Consider the following 26,241-nt stretch of genomic DNA (forward strand, 5'->3'; position numbering starts at 1 on the left):
ATTAAAAAAGGCCAAAAAAGCAGCTATAACTTATGATAAATATCATTAAATTGGAAGCTCATAGCTATTACGTAATCATTACTATACCCTAAACTACTATAACATAACATAATTTTTTTTAATTGAAAATATATTACTATTATGTAATCAATTACTACTCCTTAACTACGGCAACTTAACACAAACCTTAGTAAATCAAGGGTATACAGCTATTATGTAAACACCCTTATTCCGCAAAATAATGTAACTCAACATAATTGTTATTGAACTAAGAGTCTATAGCTGTAAGCGATCATCCCAGATCGTGACAAATCCCAAGTTTAAGAAGTTAATTCATTATACATAATAAGGTGTACCAACGGAAAAGAAACATTCATAAGAGTAAAAAGAACAAAAATTTAAAAAAATGTCTAATCTTTCCCCTTTCACCTCAATTAATTAATCAATTGAAGTTCCTCTTAATGGATAAATGTTATATAATAACACATTTCCAGATACCGGTACGCGAGTAACCGTCAACCACCAACACATTGAGACGTCGAAAGAAGAGACTATATGGTACGTTTCTATTATTAACCCAAAATCTAAAATAATAAATCCAAGAAAAAAACATTATAAGGTTCCCGAGCCAGCCACAATTAAATAATTGTAGCATGGCAAATGTAACGTCTTGGAAATTCAAGAAAAGCTATATCATAAATAATATTAATGGTTCCTTAAAGGAATGGGTTCCTATCAAAACAGTGGAAAATCTTGACTGCCCCACACTAAACTTCGTTTTAAAGTCTCCAAGGAAAGTCTTGGAAGATAGAATAATCCTAAGATTAATAGCAGCCTTAGTTCATTATTATTTTAGTGCACGTACAATGACAAGAACAATTGAATACACCAGGCTAAGTGCCAACCAAGCATTCCAAATTTTAATACAAAGGATCCAAATGACCAAATGAGCCCTATTATCCGAGTATATAGCAAACAACATTTGGTATAATCAGGATAATAATAAAGTCACTACAATTTAGCCCATTAAATTTCTCTCCATTCTAATAGACCGAGGGCATACGCTAAAGGGAGAAAGCTTACTTAGGGTCTTATACATCAATTGTGTACATAACACATACCTAAACCCTTCAACGGGATCTCTTATTTTTCAAGTCACCCCGAGGGATTATAAAGACGTAAAGAAAATAATCCTTAACTTCTTTCAGCAAGACGAAAATTTCGGAACCAAAATATTCCCCGGCTTTGATGGAATTGTGCGTGAGCACCTATGTTGTTGTCAACTATATATAAACAGAATTTTTTGCGTGGTAACAATAATAAATGACCCGTTATCATTATCCGAATTGTGCCGAAAATTCATTTGACAAAATATACGAAGGAGTGATATAATTGCCACATTGGAAGGTCTGGACCTCCCAAACTAATTATTAGTATATCTAATGCATTTAAATACGCCCGAAAGTGGTCAAAATAACGTAGTGTACGAACTTAAATTTCTCATTTCCAATGTATCATCATGGAAAAATTATCGACATACAAATATGTTAACATCCCCATGCTCAAAGGCGGTACTGCCTGACGATGCACCCATACTAAAACTGAAAGCCGATATCCGTGGAAGAAATCGTGTATATAAATAATTCTGTCAGAACAAATAATAGAAGAGCTAACCAATATTATCTGAAGTGCTATATCTATATTGATTAGTTATTACTTGAAAAGTAAATCATATAAATAGGCTAGTAGTGTATTAATATGTTATAAAATTAAGTCACGAAGTAAAACCCAAAGTCATATGTATGTATATATCGTTCCTTAAGTTGAAAGAAAAAAGAGAAGAAAAATGTAGTTTCATGGAAAACTCAATACTTTTAAACCTGTGCGGTCCTTTGGGAAATCGAATTAAGTACGAACAATTAATAGCCAAATGCAAGATGGCACTGGTGAACAAATAGTTCAACCTCGACCTGAAGTTGCCTTACATTCTGTTCAAAATTAAATGTTCATTATTGGTTAAAATGGAGCTTTAGAAGTATCGAATTTTGTCGAACGAAAAAGTACCAAAGTATGAGGAAGTAATGGCGAAAAGGTAGTTTGATCTCGACCTAGAGTAATCATGATTGTAACTGATCTTGAATAAAAGTAACTAGACAAAAGCCAATAGAAAATACCTTTCATTTCAGAACAATGGCCAAGGTAATTATTGATACAGAGTTTATAACTATCAAGTGTGCAAAAGAAAATGTGATATACTCTGCAGCAATCCTCATTGTGAATAAATAAGGGGAAGAAGTTTTCGCGAAAAAGTGGAATGTCAAATATGATTTAAGTAAATATAACGTGGAATCGTATCGTTTCGGACTACGATTGGCAAATACACCCCAATATTGAGTTGCAAGAGGAAAATTGGGAATAAAATATAACGGAAGAAAGGGCAAATACCATCAATATATTCAACATGAGATAAGAAGCTTCCAAAAACAATATTAAATTCGGTACTGGTTTGTTAGAGGTCCGTGTCAGACAGATTTATTGCTTCTAGATAAATGCAGCAAAAAAAATGTGTTACAAGATTGAGAAAAATCCCAACCGCGTAAAATATCAAGGTCAACATGACCCACTCCAAGACATAATATATTCAAAGAAAGTAAACAGATTTTGTTTTGTGAAAGGTATCAAGTTTTCTATTTCACGTCAACTAGAGGAGGTATGAAACTATATTAAACACTACTATTTGTGACCAGATTCTTCAAAGGGTGTATGTTGTTAGCAGTTGCTGAAAATTTTTCTCCGACATAAAAATAGCAGGCCAAACTAAGTAGTCTTAGAAAAACGAAAAGATTTAAAGAATTAGTTTCTTTTTCCATGAAAAAACTATGTCAGCATAAAACGAACAGAAATTAGTCAAAAATGTTTTTACAAAGTAAGTATTTCAAAGAAAAGCTGACAACTACGTTAAACCCAAAAATAAGCAAAAATAAAACAAATAATCTACGAAGCGTGAAACTACCACAAACCAGCATCGATAAATAAATGAAACCCAAAACGAACAGAAATTACAACAAATAACCAAGTCAAATTGGAAATGAGCAGAAATTAACATGAGTAGGGCTCAAAACCCTTATTCCTTCCCATAGCCAGAACATTTATACTTTATTGAAAAAATACAAATGAATATCCATTGTCAGTTTAATATAAATATGCTGATATTGAGTAATCAAAATGTTAATATTATTTGTTGTATTACAATTATAAAAGTAAAAACACTTAAATATGTTTCAGGAGATTATTTTGTAAAAACACTTTTTTAATTAATTGTTAAAAAAAAAAGATAGGGGGTATCTGATCTCTACAAAACACAATCCATATTTTTTAGCACCAAACGAAAGGGCATTTCTCATTCTTGTCGCAAAAAAAAAAAAATGCTCAAAAAGTGAAAATTAGTCTTCTATAGTGTCAATAATGGCCTGGTAGGCCAGGACAATGAGAAAATATGTGCCATGGGAAAATATCCACCCATGGGGACACAAGGGAAGATTCACAATTAAGTTGACTCCATGATGGGTGAGGTAGGGTTATCTTGAATAATATCTGAGCTATACGATACATTGGGAGGGTTCTAATGCATCTCCATGTTCCATATAAAAAGGCGCCTCTCACGCTTGTCATGAAAGCATTTGAAAAACAAGAATTATTCTTCTCTAAGCTGTTAATTTGGTCTCTGAACGGCCTCTTTATGCAGTAGGTCTTTTGTTAACAGTACTTACGTAAATTTTATCACCGGGCTTATATACTTAAACAATAGGTAAAGCTTTCCACACTTTTTTCAGGTCGTGATGTTAGATGTCCGAGTTCCATCCACTCCTGGAGCACGATTGAACAGCCACAGAACCTCTATACATAGCATTGCCTGGGCATCACATTCGTCACGCCACATTTACACCGCTGGTGATGATCATCAAGCAATAATCTGGGATGTACAACAGATGCCACGAGCTATTGAAGATCCATTTTTAGCTTATACTGCAGTAGAAATAGAGATAAATCAGATTCAGTTGGGACCAGTGCAACCTGACTGGATTGATCTTTGTTATAACAAATCCGTGGAAATATTGAGGGTATGAATAATGTTGTGCCAATTTTGTGTGTCACCAAGATTTATACTGGCTGTAAGGTTGCCAGATGCACCTTTAAAATTTAAAAGGAACCTTCACATGCCCTTTTTTGAAGTCACTTTGACAGTGTTGTCATTGTTTTTGATTTATGAAAAAGTCTACGTAATTTGGGTTTGCTTACTGTCTGAACTATTCTGTTTATCTTGCTTGCTGATATTCATACAGTTTGTAGATGCTATACTTCATAAATGAAGCATGTTAAGCATGTGAAGCATGTTTGGAAAGGCTATTGTTCAAAAATGAAGCGTAGTTATTCATTAGAATGGCTAAGCTTCATTATTTACTGAACAATTTTGACGATGAAGAGCTGGGATTTCCGTAATCTGGGATTTACTTTTCCGTAATATATTTATTCCGTAATACTTTTCCGTAATCTTGAATATATTTATTGATGCATCACTATGTTTATCGATTTCTGCATTTTGCATTTTTGGAACTAGAGGATAAAAAAAATCCGTTCTTTGTTATTTTAAGTGCAGAAAACAACACAGCATTATGGACACATTATTGCTATAGAAAGTTGCTCTATTCTTATTTCTGGTAATATCTGTTCGCATCAGGCTTCTCTTGTTTTTATGTCGACTTGATTATCCATCTGAATTTTTTTTACGAAAATTAGCAGTGTATTGCTGATGATAGCACCTGTGGGTAGTGGTGACAAATACTGTATGCTACCAAAGAGTGATAGTTATGTTTAAATCTATCAATAAATATTGGCACACTAATGCTCATCTCAGTTACCATTCAACTACTTTTCATCCTACCTAGTCTCTGCCCACGATACTTTAGACAGACATATACAGTACAATCATTCTCTATCTGAACCATTAGACAAAACCGGACCGAGATGCAACTGCTCCGCAGAACATATAAACAAGCATAAACATAAGGGACATTGGATATCTGCATGGGTAGGTAAGCTTATGGCAAAGGATAATAATTGGTATGGCTATAATAAAGCAAATAGTAAAGGTAATATTGGTTTAAGAATCGGAGGAAAAACAAAGAAGGAATTTATAAGGATAGTCAAGGTAGAAATATGTTTTATTTTAACAATGGCATAACTTGTTTAACACAAAGATAATTAGATTTGAATTTAGTTATTGGTTAGGTTAAATAAGGGGACCCCGCCTACCTAGAGCGTCAGTCAAATGACCACGTCAGTCAAATGGCTAACAAGTATAAAACAAGTTTGGTATAAAACATATTTGTGACATGTTTGGAGCCAGATGGAGGTATGGCCCCTTACTAGATCCGTCAATGGCCTTGCTTGCATAATTTGCTGTATCTTAATTATCATGCAAATTTCACAACTTGCGAAACTGTTGAAAGTAAGAAAATTATGAATTACTGCAAATTTTCTGAAAGTGAAATATTATAATTTACCGACGGCTTGATCGAATACGGACTATGATCTTTGATTTTCATTTAGATTATGGAAAGTAAGCTTTTGTGCCCTGTAAAATAGATTTAGTGTATATTTGTCCAGTTTTGAATTTTCTACAGAGACAAATTATTAACAAGGCAGATAAGGACGCTGTTGTTAAACTAGCAGCGAAATTCTTCGGAAAAGATGTATTTTAAGACACTATTGAAATCTGTCGTGATATTTTGAAGGTGGGTATTCTTGAGAAATGTCGAGGCTCACATCCGAGTGCGGGTCTTATGGCCGACTTTTACGAATTACTATCGAACCGAATCTCAAAAGATGATCCTGTTCTACAATTTGCAATAATGGACCCGTCAGATGTTCCAGTTTTTCCAAGTAAACCAAATACTATTGTGGCATCAAGATGAAATGACTGTGTTTGAGTGTTAAATTTCCTGTTCGAATGTTATTTGTTGTAATTTACCTGCTAGTATGCAGTCCTTCGACCCCGCTAGGCAACACGAGTTTATTTCAAATTTAGGATGCTTACACATAGTCGACCATGTTGAGCAACGGACAGATAGGCTACTGGTGTTTATTAAAGATAATGATTTAGCCGCATCGGTGGTAAGTTTACTACCACCCGGTATACGCATCAGTGCTAAGGTCATAAAGAAGGAACATATAAGAATTATACGGATTGAAAAGGGATTTGACGTCAGTCAAAGTCAACTCAATTCGGTTGAAGGTGGGCTGGACGAAAATACTGAAGTAAAGTGTCCATACCATTAATCCAATGGGATTTTGTTGCGTTAAGCTGATAATTGCGTTAATCTAATAGCCTCATTATAAATCAACATTGAATTATTCCTACTTTTGGTTGATATATGATTTACTTATTGTTTCTTCCATGTTGCCACCACCTTCGTATAATTTTTTTTTACTGATTTATCTATCTTAAAAACGGGGCCATTACTCGGTCGGTCACATCGATCCCAAATGTGATACCATAGGCAATATTTTTCTTTTGTTTCGCCCAACCCAGGTATAACAGACCATCCCTTTTTTGTGTATTTTTACGGACTCTAATAACAGGAACCGCAACGGAAGCCGCAACTTTCATAGCATGAACTATTTCAGCATAATACATATCTAATTCTAATGAATGAAATTTTTTAGACTGCGATAGGAGGTGAAAAGGGATTCTAATTCTATGAGAATATCATCTGAAACGCTTTTTTAAGCAAGTTTACGTCTATCCTATCCTGTAACTGTTTCTGAAATTATTTTGGGTGGCAATGCATATGACAAAAACATTTAAAGCAAGAGACAATCGAAGGTAAGAATGATCACTAATCAACATTTCATCCGATACGTTAACAAGAGAGTTTTTTAACTATTCAAGATTATAAAATACAAACTTTCCAAACTACCTGAAATATGATACCATAAGTATAATTTCTGCTATTAGTCCACAGTTAGGTCTTTCGGAAGTGATGCTAACAATATCTGGGACCAGAGTAAATTAGTAATAGTAAGGTCAGTGTTAAAATTGCCACAAAGCAAAATGGCTTTACCAGAAGCTCATATCTTATGAGAAATATTTAAGACACTTTCACATGCTTTAGCAAAACGTTCGTTAGATTTTTCGTTTCTGTAATTAGTAGGCATATAAACTGCAATAATAATGGTATGACCTAAAACAAACACAACAAAATTATGATTCGTTTCAAGAAAAACACACTCAAGGCTCTTATTTACTCCAATCATCATCCCACCAGAGGGACGACCTCCTGTGATACTCGCAGGACGGATGAAGAACTTGTGTTCACAAGGAACTTTCAACCAATTACTATTAACACCACCTAATTGGTGCTCTACTATACAACACTATTTTGAATGACAGAAATATTTGGGCTAAAACTCCTTGCTTATCTCTTGTTCCATTTCTGTTCTGAAAAAAAAAACAGGTTTAAACTGTCAGGTTCGGTGCAAAGGTCCATACCTGTGGGGGGGGGAAGGTATCAGCCTCAAGCTTGACTGCTCGAAGCACTGGCAGGCATACGGCTTTTCAACACGACACAGATGAAGCTGTTGCTTCTGTGATTTCCAACAAATTAAGCATGCATTAATATCGCTATTAATATGGGCTTCGGCACATTTATCATATTTAAGTTCGTTTATACATTCACGAGCAAAATGATGAAAGCCTTGGCATTTATGGCAGTGCTTGGGTCAGTTCAGGATAGTTGACACCCGGAAAAGCGAATAATAAATTTTGATGCCATGCTTTAGACCGATATCGACATCTAGTTCAGACTTAAAGGATAACTGCATGACTGAACTACCTCCAAATCGCTTTGCTTGTACAACAGAGTTAACTAGACCTGGAATAGTTTAATCTTCAAATACCTTTTCAGTCTGTATCATTCCTAAATGTTTCTTCTTTACGATCTTAGCACTGATGTTTATACAAGGTGGTAGTAAACTTACAACCGATGCAGCTAAATCAATATCTTTAATAAACACCAATAGTCTATCTGTCCGTTGCTCAACATGATCGACTTTGTGTAAGCATCCTAAATTTGAAATAAACTCGTGTTGCTTAGCGGGGTCGGAAGACTGCAAACTAGCAATTAAATTACTACAAATAACATTCGAACAGGAAATTTAACATTCGAACACAGTCATTTCATCTTGATGCCACAATAGTATTTGATTTACTTGGAAAAATTGGAACATCTGACGGATCCATAGTTGCAAATTGTAGAACAGGATCATCTTTTGAGTTGCGGTCCTATAGCAATTCGTAAAAGTTGGCCATAAGACCCGCACTCGGATGTGAGCCTCAGCACCTCTCAAGAATATCCACCTTAAAAATATCATGATAGATTTCAACAGTGTCTTTAAATGCATTTTTTTCGAAGAATTTCGCTGCTAGTTTAACAACGGCGTCCTTATCTGCCTTGTCAATAATTTGTCTCTGTAGAAAATTCAAAACTGGGCAAATATACACTAAATCTATTTTACAGGGCAAAAAAGCTTACTTTCCATAACCTAAATGAAAATCAAAGATCATAGTCCGTATTCGATCAAGCCGTCGGTAAATTATCATATTTCGCTTTCAGAAAATTTGTGGTTATTCGTAATTTTCTTACTTTTAACAGTTTCGCAAATTGTGAAATGTGCATGATAATTAAAATAGAGCAAATTATGCAAGCAAGGCCATTGACGGATCTAGTGAGGGGCCATACCCCTTCCATCTGGCTCCAAACATGTCACAAATATGTTTTATATCAAACTTGCACATAACGCGAAGCTGGAAAGATAATGAAAAGAATAGTGTGGGTCGACTTAACGAGTCATAAATTGATGCTATGTGAAGATAAGTTCTGCTTAATTTGAAAGTATATGGTAGAAAATTTACAAAAATAATTACAACAAGTATTACTTTATGCTCTTCTATTAATATAATTACAATATTTTTGATGTCCTTAAATTTATTGAAAACTCACTAAGAATTTCACATAAAACGTTTATTTTCAGACGTTAGGTACTTTATTGGATAGGGTCATTCCACCACCTATTAAAACAAAAATAAAGGTCCTACATGAAATTATTATGGAAATTTTTAAGGTCCCAAAATAAAAGTGTAAAACAGAAAAAATTTAAAGGAATATTTTTCTTTACAAAGAAGAAAAAGGTTTTGGCAATCCATGGCACAATACTATTGTCTAAAACTTAATTTTTTTCTGAAATTCATAGATATCTGTATTAAAACTAGTTGCTGCCCCTTTTTGGTGTAAAATTTTGTAGCAAATCTTAAATAGTCCCATCATGTCCTTGATCCATCTCCCAGAATTTTATGAAATTCCAGCTAGTTCTTTGTTGCAGTGTTGATTAGAAGTTGGAACTATTGATTTCCATATTTGCTAAAATTTAATTCAAACCCCCCTCTTAGAGCTCCTGGATAGGCATCTCATTTAAATCATAGCTGTGAGATGGGACAGTAGTCAACCACTTTGTCGTCTCACCGTATTTCTTTCTGCTTTTGCAATTATGAATAACTAAAAGTTGCACCATTATTCAGTGACTGACAATTATAAACTGGATTGCTGATGGAAGATGAAACAGGAGGAACTTTCTATTTGTTCCAAGATTATTAGACAAATATTATTGATTTTAACCCTACTGGCTAAATTTATTTACAGTAGCCAATGATAAGTACATTTTTTAGAATCTTCAGCTGCCAGTGTTTTTGAACAAAAGATCGCGCCATCTATCATACACACAATCCTAAATTCATCGCTTTTATCGTGAATTCCAAAAGTTTTTGATATGTTTGAATATATTTTGGGTACGTTTTTATATATAATTAGTTTGTATATGTAATAGAATTAGCGAACTAATTGACTATTAAGGTGTAAATTATGTATGAACTTTTAAATTATGCTACCAGTGATCAGGTATCAATAGACTAGCCATTTATACAAGAAAGTGAAGTAGGCCTACAGAACTAAGATTGTCTACCATTTTACTATGGAGAGCTAACAGTCTCTTTTTCAAAGAGGAGGGGTAGGTAAGTTAAAGTTATTAGCTTGTGGAAAGCAAGGATGTGTTTCAATATAGACATAGGCTTCTTTGAAGGATGAGGTTATGTTGTTAGGCTACCCCTGTTGGTAATTGGGTGGTACAAGCCAAGGAGCCTATTTCTTCATTAGGAAACTCATCAAGAAAACAATTCTTGGTAAATATATATTAAATCATATAATTGACTTAGGAATAAAGTGAATACACCATTTGATGCCTTTTTTTATGCTGATTAGGCCTACAAATATAATAGGCCTAATCATTTCTATTGGAAATGATTTTCAGACCCCCCTAACCTAACCTCCACCCCCATAGGGTAAGGCACCCAGTAGTCGGCCACCTGCCTATTCTCAGACAGAATCTTTTATAGCCTACTATTTTAATAACTAATTTACAATGAGCTGTTTGTATGTCTGAGTTTAGGCAGAATTGTCACTTGTTAGTTAATTCAAAAATAGGAGGCACTGTACAAGTGAAACTATTTGAATTAGTAACCTACTTGTTCAGAAATTCTTCAGAAATTTTTTGATACAAAAATTAAGTTTCTAGGTGGTATAATACAGTAATTAGAGTAGTTTAAATGTCAAAAAGTTTTCAAAGTGATTATAGTGTCCAACTACTGGGTGTCTTACCCTATGTGCAAATATATATCCTGAATTGGGAAAAATTCTGCTTTAGCTACTTTTGGCTATCTTGGAAATGGGCTAGGTTAGGAAAATGAAACTTTCAGGGATGGATCTACAGGCTAAAGTATAGGTAACGTTCTACCAAATCATATTATTGAGTTAAAACAAAAGTGCATACACCATTTGATGCCTTTTTTTATGCTGATTATGAATATAATAATCATTTCTATCGGAAATGAATTTCAGCCACCCTCCCTATATATGCCAATTCAGGGTTAGGTATATAAGGGGGGGGGGCTGAAATTCATTTCCGATAGAAATGATTATTATATTTGTAATCAGCATAAAAAAAAGGCATTGAATGGTGTATTCACTTTATTTCTAACTCAATAATATGATTTGGTAGAACTTTACCAAAGTATGTCCTGGGAAGGTATTTTGAAGTATCTACCTCCGCTACTTCTCCCTCTACAGGGTCCTGAGCTTTGATGACCTTTAAAAATCTGTGTGTTATAAAAGTGAAACCTTGCAAAATAGATCTCCTGCTTAAATGAAGTATAACAAAATTGTTTTCAGCTTCACAACTTGTCTCGATCCCAACTTATAAAGTTTTAAAGATACGCAAAAACATTTCCTAAATTTTGAAAAAAAAACAATGATGTGGTTTAAAATTATGCTCTAATAACAGGAATGCATTTTCAGAACTAAAGCCAGATAAAAAGAAAATAATAGCTGAAAATTAAGGTAAAATTTTGTTTTGTCAAAATTTCAGTAGGTCATGCAGGCAAATTTTAGGACCCTGTAGAGGGAGAATGAGTGGAGGTAGGTACTTCAAAATACCTTCCCAGGACATGCTTTAGCCTGTAGATCTATCCCTAAAAGTTTCATTTTCCTAACCTCCTAACCCTTTTCCAAGATAGCCTAGTCACTGGCACTTTTGAGTTAGCAGTGTAGTAGCTTCCAGAGCTGTCACTAGTCATGGATGAGAGTCTTTCCATAGAAATAGCACTAACATGTTTGGTAACACACATATTTACATTATTTACACAGTTCACAGCTTGGAATTGTACATTGGGGTCAGAGGAGGGTATTCTTCTCTGCTTTCCAGGTTTTTTGACACAAAGTTGTGGATTACAAGGTTTTGTTCAACTCCAGCTCTTCTGTCTTTAAGCTCTGCAACAAGTGCTTTATATTTCTCTCAATCCTGTTTTGATTGATCATGATGGAACTGTACCACTCCTTTCCTTGAGTAAGACTCTTTCAAGACCTGTTTTTTTATCTGCAAAGATGACACAGTAAACAAAAGGGGTGGTGTTGTATTCTGGGTTGGATTACTAGCCTGTACATTCTGCTTTAGGCAACAGACGTTGGTTATGGAACTGCAATTGAGTCCATACTCTGTTGATAAAAACTGCTTGAGAGTGCTAGTGTCATCAATGGAAGTGTCAAGACTGTATGCAACAATGTTGTTTTTCTGTGACTCTTGGTCTTTTCCAGCATGGATGATCTGTTGCACTTTGGATTCTAACAACTGCTGAAAGTTAGCACTAAGTCCTTGAACTTCTGCTTGCACAATTTGCTTTGTTTCATCTGTGCTACATTTCAAGGACAGGGCTACTTCCACACTATTCACTTTGTCTTTTATAGAACCTAGCCTAGCTCTAAGTGTACTCTCAGTTTGCACAATGGTATTGGAGAGACTACTCTGAAGACTTTCTATTGCTTGCTTGATCACTGAAGTAATATCTTGGATAGTAGCTGCGGGTTGGGGGGGGATAATTGATTTAGGGGTGGTCTCATTTGATTTACACCAAGCACAGTCCCATTTGAAACCATTTTTCTCCTGTATTTTCACAAGAAGTTCATACTCTGCATTGGATATTTTCAGTCAGTCACAACACATCCATTTCCTACACCCATCATAAAGTAATGCTTTAGAGTCTTCTTCTAGGTCTAAAGTACATAACAGGCATCTGTCCACATTTTTCTGGGGGATCTCTCTGGGACGTTTTGGCGGCATTTTGGGCACAAAGTGTTCCAGGATTTTTTTGAAGAAAAACTGGGATTTTATTTCTGAGCTGGTGGCAACCCTAAAAACAGGCTATCACAAGGGTAATTTTCAAGCTTAATATCTGAGGATAGAATAATGTTCAAGAAATTCAGTTACTTTCTTCAGGTAGAGGATTTTCTTCTGGTAGAGGATTTTCTTCTGATTAATTTGGTAGTTAAAGGTTGGAATTACCTCACTTAAAAACAGGCTATCACAAGGGTAATTTCCAAGCTTAATATCTGAGGATAGAATAATGTTCAAGAACTTCAGTTACTTTCTTCAGGTAGAGGGTTTTCTTCTAATTAATTTGGTAGTCAAAGGTTTGGAATTATCTCACTGAGTCCAGTTTAATTTTGATAATTTGTTCACTGGTATTTCATTTCAGTGTGAATGAATTGCATCATCATCATCAACTGATGACAGTTAGAACATTCTGTAATGACAGTTTGAAAATCATCAGGGGCTCATTTTGTGTCAAAAACTGGAAACCAAGTGATTTGAATATTTTTTTTCTTATCTGGGCATATCCTTATCCAAGAAAGAAGCCATTCCTCAGCCAGGAAGTAACATACTTGTGGAATCAACTCCCTGAAGATGCAGTGGCTGCTTATTCAACAGGTGCATTCAAGCAAAATCTTGACAAAGAATGGCTACAGCAAGAGTTCCTGTACAACTGGGAAGCTGATGATTCCTTAACCAAAATGTAGCAAACAACCTATGGAAGTCATAATGGAGTATTACTAGGATGAAAATCCTTAGATTCTCTCCAAGCTGCAATTTAAGGTAATCCTAAGAACCCTGTGATACAATCTATAAATGTCAGGTGCATAATATCATTGAAAAGCCTCATTCTACAACATGCATAAATTGGGATTCTGCCTTATAGCTTCAAGTACATCAAATTTTTTTATTGAAACAGACAAGGCACTACAAGAAAAATGCTTCTTTTCTGCTATACATGATTGGCAACAAAAGCACCTTCTGTAGGCTAATTCTAAAATATAGATCTTTTTCTCCATTTCAGTTTTGTCCTTTTCAATATCTTGTCTAACAGCCTCAAGTTTAGCTTTTTGTTCTGTGTAATATCCCTTTTCTGTATAAGGTACAAGATTTTGTTCAACCTTGTCCTTTAAAAGAACACAAATATTATAACTATAATTCTGAGGTAAACAGAGGGATGTATTGGCCTCCTTCTATATGACCTCTCTGAAATCTGAATTTTTAAGCTGGAAATAATCTGTTATGATTGAAACACTAAGATTTCTTGGAAGGTGCACCCTGCAGGGGTGCAATTTGAATTGAAGTTATCAAGTATTTTGCACTAGGTTGCATCAAGATGCTGTATAATTGTAGACAGATAAAAGTCAAGACAGATAGTCCAAGTAATTCAGAGGCAAATGTTTAAATGGCTTATTGGATACATACTTGTCAGGTTAGTTTTTGGAAAGGCATGCCTGCCAAGAGTCTTAGGCACTAGGGGTTTAACACCTTCAATACATCAACTATATGTCATCTGTTCAAAAATTGTTTGGTGCTTCTCAAGAGCAGCAAGGGACTTAAGAACAGTCTGTTTATTTTTGCATTAAAATCAAGTTGCCATCAAGTCATGGCTAATCATAGGCAGCACAAATAGCACTGCCTAAGTAAAGAATGATGTTGGCACAATGTATTTTTTTTGGGTTTTTTTGGTTTCTTGGTCTTTGACCAGGGCACTTTGTATCAAAGGAGTTGTTGTAGAAACTTCGAAAAGGGCTCATTTGATTGGAAATTGGAGTGGCTTGTGCCCTTTTTAGTAGTCAAAAGTGATTGGAAGGCAGCTCACACCCCTTCCACGGCCACCATTCCCCCAAGCACATCCAATCAAAATTTGAGATATCCATTTTATTCAGCATAGTTGATTTCCAGATAGATAATATGTTCTTGAGGAGGACACGTCCCTGCAGCCCTCAGAGCAAGGGTTGTAAGTTATGCCCTAGGGGAATATAAGGTTTTTATAGAAAGCATTGTCATAGAAACTTCAAAAAAATCTTGTTCTATTGGAAATTCTAAGGACTAGTGCCCTTTTTAATAGTAGAAAGTGATTGGAGGGCAACTAACCCCCCTCTCATGCCCACCTTTTCCCAAAACACATCCAATCAAAATTTTTAGATAGCAATTTTGTTCAACATAGTTAAACCTTTTAGAAATTATGTCTTTGAGGATGATAACCCCCTCAGAGTCCTTGGGGCAAGGGTTGTAAGTTATGCCCTGGGGGCATATAAGGTTTTTATAGATAGTGATGTTGTAGAAACTTCAAAAAGGGCTCATTTGATTGTAAATTAGAAGGGCTTGTGCCTGTTATAATAGTCAAAAGTGATTGGAGGATAACTAACACCCATCTCACACCCACCATTTCCTAAAACAAATCCAATCTAAATTTTGAAACAGCCATTTTGTTCGAAATTACTAAAAAGCGCGCGAATTATGGCTTTGAGGATTACACTCTCCCCAGAGCCTTTTGGCCAAGGGTTGTAAGTTATGCCGTTGGGGCATATAAGGTTTTTTTTAAAGAAAGGGTTGTTGCAGAAAATTCAAAAAGTAATCATTCTACTAGAAATTAAAACGTCTAGTGCCATTCTTAATAATTGAAATTGATTGGAGGGCAAGTAACCCCCCCCTCACACCCATCATTTCCCCAAACACATCCAATCAAAGTTTTGAGGTACCCATTTTGTTCAACGTAGTTGAAAGGTCCGGAAATTTTGTCTTTGAGGATGGCAACCCCCTCACTGCCCTCAGATCAAGGGTTGTAAGTTATGCCCTGGGGGATATAAGGTTTTTATAGAAAGCCTTGTCATAAAAATTTCAAAAAGGGCTCATTCGATTGGAAACTGAAGGGGCTAGTGCCCTTTGTAATAGTCAAAAGTGATTGGAGGGCAACTAAACCCCCTCTCATGCCCAACATTTCCCTAAACACATCCAATCAAAGTTTTGAGATAGCAATTTTCTTCAACATAGTTGAAAGTTCTGGAAATTAGGTCTTTGAGGATGACCCTCCCCCCAGCCCTCAAGGCAAGTTATGCCTTGGGGGCATATAAGGTGTTTATTGAAAGCGTTTTCATAGAAACTTCAAAAGGGCTCATTTGATTGGAAATTGAAAGGGCAAGTACCTTTTTTAATAGTTGAAAATGATTGGAGACCAACTAACGCCCCTCTCACACCCACCATTTCCCCAAACACATCCAATCAAAATTGGAAACATCCGATTTTGAGATAGTCATTTTGTTTAATGTAGTTGAAAGTTCTGGAAATTACGTCTTTGAGGATAACAACCCCCTCACAGCCCTCAGGGCAAGGGTTGTAATTTATGCCCTGGTGACGCATAAGGTGTTTATAGAAAGCTTTGTTGTAGAAACTCAAAAAGGGTTGATTCGATTGGAAATTGAAAGGGCTAGTGCCCTTTTTAATAGTCGAAAGTGATTGGAAGGCTTGACATTTTTATAGTAAAGATTGATGTGGGTATAATGTATTATTATTATTTTTATTTTTTTAGACCAGGGCACTTTGTATTGAAGGAGGGGTCTTAGGAACTTCGAAAAGGGCTCATTCGATTGAAAATAGAAAGAGCTAATGCCCTTTTTAATAGTCAAAAGTGATTGGAGGGCAAGTAGTCCCCCTCCCATTTGCCCATTATGTTTAAAAACTAAATGTTGCCTTAAGATTAAATCAAAATGCACTGTGTTAATGCTAATTCCCAATAAGGTATCTCAGCAGTATCCCAAGAACGACTGAGGTTATTATGTTCAAACTTTTGGGGCTACTTCTGCTCTTAAAATTTAACCAAATCAAAATAGTGTAAGTGTATGCAAGCTATCAAAGAAAGTTAACAGATTTTTTTTGCGAATGGTATCAACTAGGTCAACTAGAGATGTTGTGAAACTAAATTAAACACTACTATTTGTGTCCAGATTTTTAAAAAGGTGTATGCTGTTAAAAATTTCTGAAAATATTTCTCCAGCATACAAATAGCAGGCCAAACTATAAAGTCTTAAAATAACCAAAAAGATTTAAAGAATTATTTTCTTTTTCCCTGAAAAGACTGCATCAATATAAAACAAACAGAAATTAATTAAAAGAAACTTTTTCCACAGACTAGGTTTTTCAAAGAAAAGGAAAGAACTCCATTAAACCAAAAATGAGCAAAATAAAATCAAATAATCTACCAAGTGTGAAACTACTACAAATCAGCATTCATAAATAATTCAAACCGAAAATGAACAGAAATTACAATAAATAACCAAGTCAAACTCAAAACGAGCAGAAATTAACATGAGTAGGGCTCAGAACCCCTATGCCTTCCCAAGGCCAGAACATAATTTGCACTTTATTGAAAGAAATACAAATTAATGTGCATTGTTAGTTTAATATACATATACTTATATATAGTAATCAAAATGTTAATATTATTTGATTTATTAAAGTTATAAAAGTAAAAACATTTATATTTTTTCAGTAAAGTACAAATTATGTTCTGGCCTTGGGAAGGCATAGGGGTTTTGAGCCCTATTTATTTAATTTCTGCTCGTTTTGAGTTTGACTTGGTTATTTATTGTAATTTCTATACGTTTTGGGTTTCATTTATTTATTGATGCTGATTTGTGGTAGTTTCATGCTTGGTAGATTATTTGATTTTATTTTTTGCTGATTTTTGGTTTAATGGAGTTCTTTACTTTTCTTTGAAAAACTTATTTTGTGGAAAAAGGTTTTTTAACTAATTGGAGAAAAAGCCAAGACAAATAGTCTGAATGAGAGGCAAAGCTTGCATAAGCCTTTTCCAGAATTTTATAAAAATGATGTAATTTCACTATTTGATGATGTCATCTGCTCAGGAATTGTTTGATGCCTCTCTTGAACAGCAACTATTGGAGCAATTAATTCAGCTCCAATTATGTCTGGGCGTATGGAAATGTCGACATTGCCAAGGAACAGATTAGTACTGTTCCACAATATTTGGTCTGTCTCCTATGGCTTTGAGATTGAATGAGAGTAATTGTTCTACCAGACCAACACCTTTTTTTAGTATATGCGCTTTCAGCAGTATTTGATGCAATGAAAAACTGATATATTTGTTGTCTGTATGTACATTTTCTATTCTAATATATGAAAAAAAAGGTTTAAAAGCTTTTTGTATGAACATTTTTGGAAAAATTGTAGTGCACAGCCAATGCTGCTGCATTTTGTTATATATAGCAAAAAGTTGTGTTAGTAAATACTGAGCTTGAAGCACTGTATGATTTTCTTCTCATATCATCTTCAGTCTCCCCTATTTTGTTTTAAGTAAATAAACCTTTGGAAGTTAAACTAGTAAACTTAATGTGCGTTCCTGAAAACTGCTTTTATGCCTGTAGTTTTAGCTTTCATACCAAGTTGTTTTTGCTAGCTATGGTAAATGAAAGGTGGAGATTAGTTTCCCCTGTAGTGTGGGGTGCAGAGCCCCTACCAATCACTCCAAGATGAATAAGAAGCAATTTGTTTATATCCTGCTGCTACTGGACAGTATCTGCACAACTTCACAGCCCAGTTGATCAAATAATATATAGTAAGAATTATATTATTTTCATTGGAGGAGCTAATCTGCACCTTCATCCTGTTTGTTTTACTGAACCACCAGCTCTTTTAGGTAGTGCACTGCATCAGTGTAGGCTAAGTTCAGTTGGTGCAGACTTAGACATTGTAGGACACATTATTACCTCCTATGATATACTCCAGCTTCCTGTGTAGCCTATTTGATCAAATGAAATTCAAGGAACACTAAATTTCCAACAGTTATTATATATAACAAGAATCCTGTGCATACATGAATAGAGACTTCAATGTTGTACTTGCTGTTGCTTTTTCCTTATTATCTCTGGCTAATACATATTTTATTTACAATTATGTTGCATCATGTTACTTAAATTTGCTGAAAGTAATGGAAAACCAGAAACGCATAGCCTATATACAAAAATGTGTGGTGGTAAAAGGTAAAATCCCATATATACAGAGCCATGATGCAGCACACAAGAGTCTACAGGTAAAAGCGTGTACATGGGAGATACATGTTCCTTTGATAAATCAAAGGACTTCCTTTGCTTTAGCTACCTTTGCTCTTGTGTGGGTCTGAAATTACAACTCATTATCAATTATAACTCCTAGGTCCTTCTTTACTTGCTGCTTCTAAATATTGTCCTCTTATTATATCAGAGGACAACATTTAGAAGCAGCAAGTAGAGAAGGACCAGGAATTATAATTGATAATGAGTCTGCTAGGTTGTTGTGACCAAGATGCAAAAGTTTCCACTTCGAACTATTAACATGGCCACCAGGTCAAGAACTATTTGAACTTGGGCCACCAGGGCCCAAGAGTTGGACCATGTTGCTAGTCTATCTTGTAGGTGAAAAATCTCTTCTTCAGTCTCAACAGTGCCAAAACGTTTGGAATTTTCAGCAGAAAAGGCAAGTGGGTTGTTCAAGTTAGTTTTGCAATTTTTGAAATATAAGCTGCATGGAGTTGGTCCAAGAATAGTTCTTTGTGGGATGCCTCTGGTGACAGGAGAGAGGGTTGAGTTGGTAATGTTGCCATCATCATCATAACCTTCCAGAAAAAAAAACTGAATCTACAGAACAACATCCTGTGCTACTTGATTGGGTCTTAATTTTAGATTTGGGTAACAGTGTTCTACTTTATCAATTGCTTTTGCCTGATCGATTAGGAGAACGTTAACCAGTTTCTGAGAGTTAATAATAATGTCATAAGGCCAAATCAGATTTATTTCAACTGACATGCCTTTATGAAAACCATATTAACTATTAACGAATAATTTGTAATGCTCAAAATAGACCACAAGAGCATCATTGATAATAGTATCTGTAATTTTGTTTATGCTGAGGTAAGACTAATTGGTGTTTAATTTTTAGAACAACCCTTGTTTTCTTTCTTGAAGATTGGCAAGATGTGTGCTTGCTTCCAATCTCAGGGCTGTTCTTATGCTTGAGATTCAAAAGTTGGAAGTAAAATTATGTGATTTGTGCTGGGCAGTTTCTTTAAGAGACCTTAAGCAAAGGTTACCAAGCCCTTAAGCAAAGGTTGCTTTGTTTGCATATAGCTTTTTTCAACATTTAAAAGATTCGTTTATTTAAAAAAAGCATTCATAGTATTAGCAAGAGCCTCAACTAAATAACGCTATCTCTTACAACAAAAAAAGGGGAAAAATTAAGTACGAGTAATGACACTTATATAAAACGGAATATAATAATTGCTGAATTGATTTGTTCTGCATCTTATTGGCTCAAATTTGTTTGTGTGTCGAATATTGGCTCTATGTGCAATAAGAGGAGGCAACAACGTACTGTGTTTTTCACTAGCGAGGAGAGACTATCCAAATTTGCACATTAGATGGAATTTTAGTCTTTTGTAAATACTATTAGTGACAAAGGTAATACGGGGCATCTTAGAGGTTACTTTGATATTGGGAATGTTGGGAGGAGCAGTGTCTGCTGGTAATGTGCCAAAGTTTGTATAGAAATGTTCATTCAAACAAACTGCAAAACTCACTGAGCTCTGTTTATTCTCATATACATCAACATTGCTATCTGCACTATTTACAGGTGTTGATGAGGGGTTTAATGATCCATTGGGGATGGAATAGGTGCTGGGCTACATAGTTATTATGCTCGTTTTTAGAGACAATTACACCATTTCATATTCAAAAGTTGTGCTCTCCTGCAGCAGTTCTCCTCTTTATGTCCTCCATAAGCTCTTTCCTTTTCTTTTGGTCTGTGTTCAATGCATTAGTGTAAAAGCAAATATATTCTTTTTATAACCTTGAGCGTTGCAGAATCTCAGTCTTCAGTTAATAAGACCTAACTGAAAAAAGAACCAGACTTTGTCTTCTAGCACACCTGGGTAGTTGCCTCTAGGTAGACGTTTCATATTCTGTACTGGACTGATGTTGATTGAAGATTCATCTGTCAATAAAGAGGTGGTGAACTGGGCATCACTGCTTTAGTCTGGTATGCTGTAAGCTATCAGATTCAAGTGTCTCTTTTTTGTATCTTGCTACTGCTGAACCATTTTATAGATGTCTGTTTCAAGCTCATAGAAAGGACGTTTTTGACTATCTTTTCAGCATCATGTACCAAGATTTTCAGTTGCATAGTAATCTCGAATGTTTGCACCTGTGTTTTCACTGAGGGTAGTGCTGACTGTATATAAACCTTCAAATTGTCAAGTATGTTGCACATTTCATTAGAGAGAGATTTGACAGTATCTTTGATAATTTGAGAAACATCTTGTTTAGCAGATTTGCAACCTGTTCTACACAATAGGCAGGCTTTTAATCATTTTGTTGAAAATAGCACACTTGGCATCAGATGTATTCAAATGTCACGTGCAAAGCCACTGTTCACATTTGTTGTAATGAACAGTGGGCAATGTTTTACATGGAACAAGTCCAGAAACAGCACATTCATTCATTTAAAGTCTTGAGTTCTTTAATAATGTCTAAATTTAAGTTGGATTTTTAATGAAGATGGCATAATCTTCTTCTTTCAATTGCAAACCGTGGCTGTATTTACAGTTATACATTTACTTGGTCTATCATCCCCATATATATGACATAGGTATTTTTTCGAAGACCACACTGCATTTCTAAAGAACTAACAATTCCTAAGAACTGAAAGGAGTCAAACCAAGACAAAACTTGCTGAGTTTTTTTTTCCCTCTACAAGACACAGATACACAATCAGAACCTTCATCTCCTTCCTTATTTTTCATCTACTCTATAGTCTAACTGTTTCTATTTTATTTTCAGTCAAGCAATGTCTTTCTCCAGAGAAACTTTCGAGAATTTACATAGCGAATTCATTTCAGTGCTTGAACAATGTGCTATCATGAACTTCAGCTCCAACAAAAGTGAATGCAAACTGGTTTTAGAATATTTGGAAAAATTGACCAAAATTGATTCAGTTTATCCGAGATTAAGATCTAGCATTATAAAATGCTTTGAAAATTGTGTAAGATATGTAAAATTTACACGATCCGTATACGCAATGTTGCCTTTTATATACCATAGTGTATACAGCGAAACTGAGGCCTTGAAAAAGCAAGCAATTCAAATCCTGAAAAGTATTGTCAACAATGAGAGGTATGACTCTACTGAAGACCTGAGAAAGGAAATATTTAATATTTGTAAGGTTTATATGCCCAGAATGGTAGCAACGCACGACTCAAAATATTTAGAAACATTTGAGTTGACGTTGGAATTGCTTGTTAAAAGATTAAATATTGACATTCCAGTTTTAAAGGGCATGCTGAAACTAGAAGATGATGCTCTTCTATCCAGGGATGGGGCTTTTCAAATTCAAGCCTTAATTGCATGGAAAAAAGTAATAGACACTTTCTCTTTGTATCATCAGGTATTTGAAAATCCTAAGAGGATTGCTCTTGTTATGAAACCTTTATTAAGGCCAGGAGGAGACAACCTGGGGATTATAAATGCCAAAATTGACGTTTGGCTCCATCTTCTTAGTAAATTCAATTTAGAAATTCTATGTTTTGAAACTACAATAGTGGGAATGTGTAACTATATTGTTAGTTTGGGACATTTTCCTGGTCTAAAGAATAGATTTGTTTTAATTTTCACGAAACTGATCTGTGGATCTGATCAGAGTGTTCCAGTGATATCAGATGACCTATTTATCAAAAATTATCCAAAGATTTTTAGCTATTTTGAAGTTTCCATCAAAGAAGACGTTGACAATGATTTAAAAGAGAAGATAATCTGTTCATTTATAAAGAGATTGGTTGCTGTTGGCAGGTCAGAAGAATTAGATTTCACTGTGAAGAGTAATGAATTGCAAAAAAGCGAGATTAAAGATATCTGTTTTACACTTGGAAGAGATGCACAATTTATAGATTTTGCTAAGAAGAACCAAGGGAATACTTTGTTACAAAGATTGCTAGAATATCTTGTAGATGTTCTAATTGACATGGATACCATAGCTAAATGGTGAGTTTTTTTCTTTTTAATTTTGTAAGATAATAACCCTACCTTAAATCTTCCATTTTGTGATGCCAGAGAGGCCAGGGTGGGGCGTCCTAAATGAGCTTTGTATCTCATGTTTGCTGCTTTCCAGAGGTCTTCCCACTCAAGCCCTAGTTTACCAATTTGTAGAGGGGGGGAGCAAAATTTGTATTTAAAAATCTAGAGAGGAAAGTTTTTTTTTATAGGAAAAGGGTATTTAAAAAAAATAATTCAAAAACCAAAATAGTATATTTCAGAATCTAGAGAAGAAGAATTGCAACCAATGCTCCACAATTGGCACACCTGTTCCCAGTGGGGTTGGACTATTGTGTGGATGTGCTTTAGGTCTTGGGGGTAGGTCATCTTTCATCCCTTAATTCTATGACTGTCTACCTTAGTTTTGCCCTAGGAATGACCTATGAATGGATGATAGATGGATAGACTTATCTATCAAATAATGAAATGATATCATTTTTATACAATCCTAAAAAGGGCTTAAACTCAGGTTTGCCTCTCAAGTACCTGGACTATCTGTCTTGGCTTTTTCTACAATTGGCCATGTCTTGATACCTACTACAAAATACTTGATTTTAATTAATGCCTCGGCCGAGTCCGTTTATTTTGCATTAAAATCAAGTATTTTGCAGTAGTATTTGCAGTATTTGCAGACATGCCCAACTGTAGAAAAAGCCAAGACAGATAGTCCAGGTACTTGAGAGGCAAACCTGAGTTTAAGCCCTTTTTAGGATTGTATAAAAATGATGCTATTTCATTTGTTGATAGATAACTCTATCTATCTATCATCCATCCATAGGTCATTCCTAGGTACAGATTACAGATTTTAAGGTGCAAATTTAACCTTACCCTAGAGCTTTGTGACAATTTAATATGGGAAAATGATCTAATGATTAACCATTTATCAGTGGCTATTTTATCAGATTTGATGTTTACAATTGACCAAAAAGATTTAATATACGTACATAATAAAATTTTTAATAATCTTTTTAATAATATTAAAAGATTTTAATATAAAGTACAGATTTAACCTTACCCTAGAGCTATGTGACAATTTAATATGGGAAAATGACCTAAGGACCAATAATGATTTGTCTGTTTAATGACATATGATAATGGATAATGATAATAGTCTGTTTTGGCATTTATCCTCTTTTTGTTCCTTCTTTCTTCCTTTCCAGTACTGTTCCATGGAATCATTTTTGTACCATACATAAGGTGTTTGTGTAATATAAGATGAGTATATTAGAAAAAAGACAAACAGATAAAAAAAAGTAGTTAGAGAAAAATGAAGTTGAATTAAAATGTTAAAAAAGAAGTTAGCGTATTTGGCAAAATAGACAAGAGCCAGCCTGAACATCATGGCTGATCAACCTATTTACACAATCAATTTTGACTATACAGATGACATGCATGCTAATACAAGATGGGAATATTAAGCAAAGGGGAAAAATATAGAGGCAGAAAAAAGAAAACAAATAAATGGCCTGATGCTTTTTAACTAGACAGGAGCAAGCATGAATATCATATTAGGATCAACTTATAAGCTAGTAATGCTAATATGAGATGAGAAAATTAAGAAAAGGAACAAAAAAAAGAGAGACAGATAGAAAAATAAACAACTTAGAATAAAGGGCATAAGACTTCTTAACTAGAAAGGAGCTTGCTTGATTACATTATAAGATCAAATTGCTTACTCTAAATAATTTGGACCATATGGGATATATGTATGCTTCTACGAGATGGGTGTATTATTAAAAAAAAATATTAGACTGGAAATAAAAATGATAATAAACAATGTGATTCTAAAACGGCTGGAAAGGAATCATCTAACCTTAGTTACTTTTTCCCAATGCTAATAGATCGAGTACGTATCAAGGAATTTGTACATGAGATTCATTGAGGATAGAAGCAACCAATTAGGCATGAGTGCTGGCAAATTTAGGTGGCATATTCTATGTTGATTCAACTCTACAAGCATTGAGGGGTTAAGTGTTTTATTTTATTTGAGTTCAGCACATACTATACTTTAGATTAGATCAGAAACACATTTATAACATAGCAATGATATTCTAAAAATCATTTTGTTTCCCTATAGGCTGTCCAAATATGTTTATGTATATGTTTTCTTCCAATTACTTGTTTTCTCCCTTTTTGTCTCTCTTCTTTATGTCTATAAGTTCATGTATGTATGTTTGTCTGTAATTTTCCTTGTGTCTTCTGCCTTATGTTGTGTTTTTTGTTACCTTTAGATTAATTTGACTTTTTAAGAAACGAGAAGTTTGCTTTACTCTATTTCATGGTTGCCTCCTTAGAGACAACCTAGAAAAGAACAAACACTAGCTCACAGCTCAAAGTTTTATAAAATGCTTTTTTAAATATTTTTCGGTTGTTGTTGTTGTTTGGGGTTTGACGCGTTCGACCAATCGGTCATATGCGTTCGTATCATTTGATTATTCTGTGCCTTCTGTAATCACTAGCTTACTTGGGTGTCACTTTAGTCAATATTCATTGAGCCATGTCAGGTATCACTTATTGCGCTATTGGTAGGGGGTCATTCACCTGCAGCAAATGCCTGCGTTGAAAAACGAGAATCAGAGTAATTCAGCACTGCTTTGTAATAAAACAATTAAAATAAAATTGCAAAAAAATTCAATAAATAATGCCAATATACATCATTCCTGTAACAAACGCCAAATTTTAAAAAAAAAAAAAGAAAAAAACTGGTAGAACATAGATAAAAGGAAAAAATATACTAAGTTTGATGACTCTAAAATGCGCTAATATAAGGGTGTAAAAAAAAAAAAAAAAAAAAAAAAAAAAAAAAAAATAACAAAACAAAAAAACTTAAAGGGAATGAACCAAACCAGTAGTCTTAAAAAATCTACCTAAAGGGTTTTTGCTTAGTTTTCTAGCCCAAGGAGGAGACGTGTAATGTCCCAGAACAGAGCGCATTGTGAATGCCTTAAATGCCCTCTCACAGCAATTCCTTAATATTTCCCTCTCCTTTTCATATTTTCTACAGTTGAAGATGATGTGACGTATGTCTTCGTACACTCCACATGTGTCGCAGTTGGGGGAAGGGGTCATTTTCCAATGGAAGAGTGTTTGTTTAGTCCTTGCATGGCCACATCTAAGACGAAAGAGACAAGTTGAAAGGATGCGAGATGAGAGGTACATTTCTTTTGATGGCTGCTTGTAGTTATACAGATCCAGGAGCTGGGTATGAAAAAAATAGAGCCAAGCCTTTTCTTCCTCCAAAATTTTTAAACTGACTGAAGACAGGAATTCAGGACCAGTATTAGGGGTTTGAGTGATCAGACCCAGATGGGAGGCTTGTTTTTCAGCCTGGTCTGCTAATTCATTTCCT

General features: G+C 34.8%; 1 protein-coding gene and 1 pseudogene across 1 annotated transcript; both read left to right on the forward strand.

Moving 5' to 3' along the window:
- The first annotated feature begins 3,838 nt into the window (after positions 1-3,838).
- Positions 3,839-4,769, forward strand: LOC148950937 (DDB1- and CUL4-associated factor 7 pseudogene; annotated as a pseudogene).
- Positions 4,770-13,367: 8,598 nt separating this feature from the next.
- Positions 13,368-22,845, forward strand: LOC148950938 (uncharacterized). The gene is made up of 2 exons (XM_089090954.1): positions 13,368-13,596; positions 21,645-22,845. The coding sequence occupies exons 1-2, from the start codon at positions 13,559-13,561 to the stop codon at positions 22,843-22,845; spliced, it is 1,239 nt and encodes a 412-aa protein (XP_088947080.1). The 5' UTR covers positions 13,368-13,558.
- The last annotated feature ends 3,396 nt before the right edge of the window (positions 22,846-26,241 follow it).

This window comes from Artemia sp. Qi Xiang Cuo, chromosome 6 (genome assembly GCF_049724085.1).
Source record: "Artemia sp. Qi Xiang Cuo chromosome 6, ASM4972408v1, whole genome shotgun sequence".
In the NCBI taxonomy this organism is placed as follows: Eukaryota; Metazoa; Arthropoda; class Branchiopoda; order Anostraca; family Artemiidae; genus Artemia; species Artemia sp. Qi Xiang Cuo.

Bases quoted from the DNA above. Each gene is read 5' to 3' on its own strand.
- LOC148950938 (XM_089090954.1), top strand. From the start codon at position 13,559: ATGAAAATCCTTAGATTCTCTCCAAGCTGCAATTTAAG. The intron at 13,597-21,644 runs GTAATCCTAAGA...TTTTATTTTCAG, and splicing joins TCTCCAAGCTGCAATTTAAG to TCAAGCAATGTCTTTCTCCA.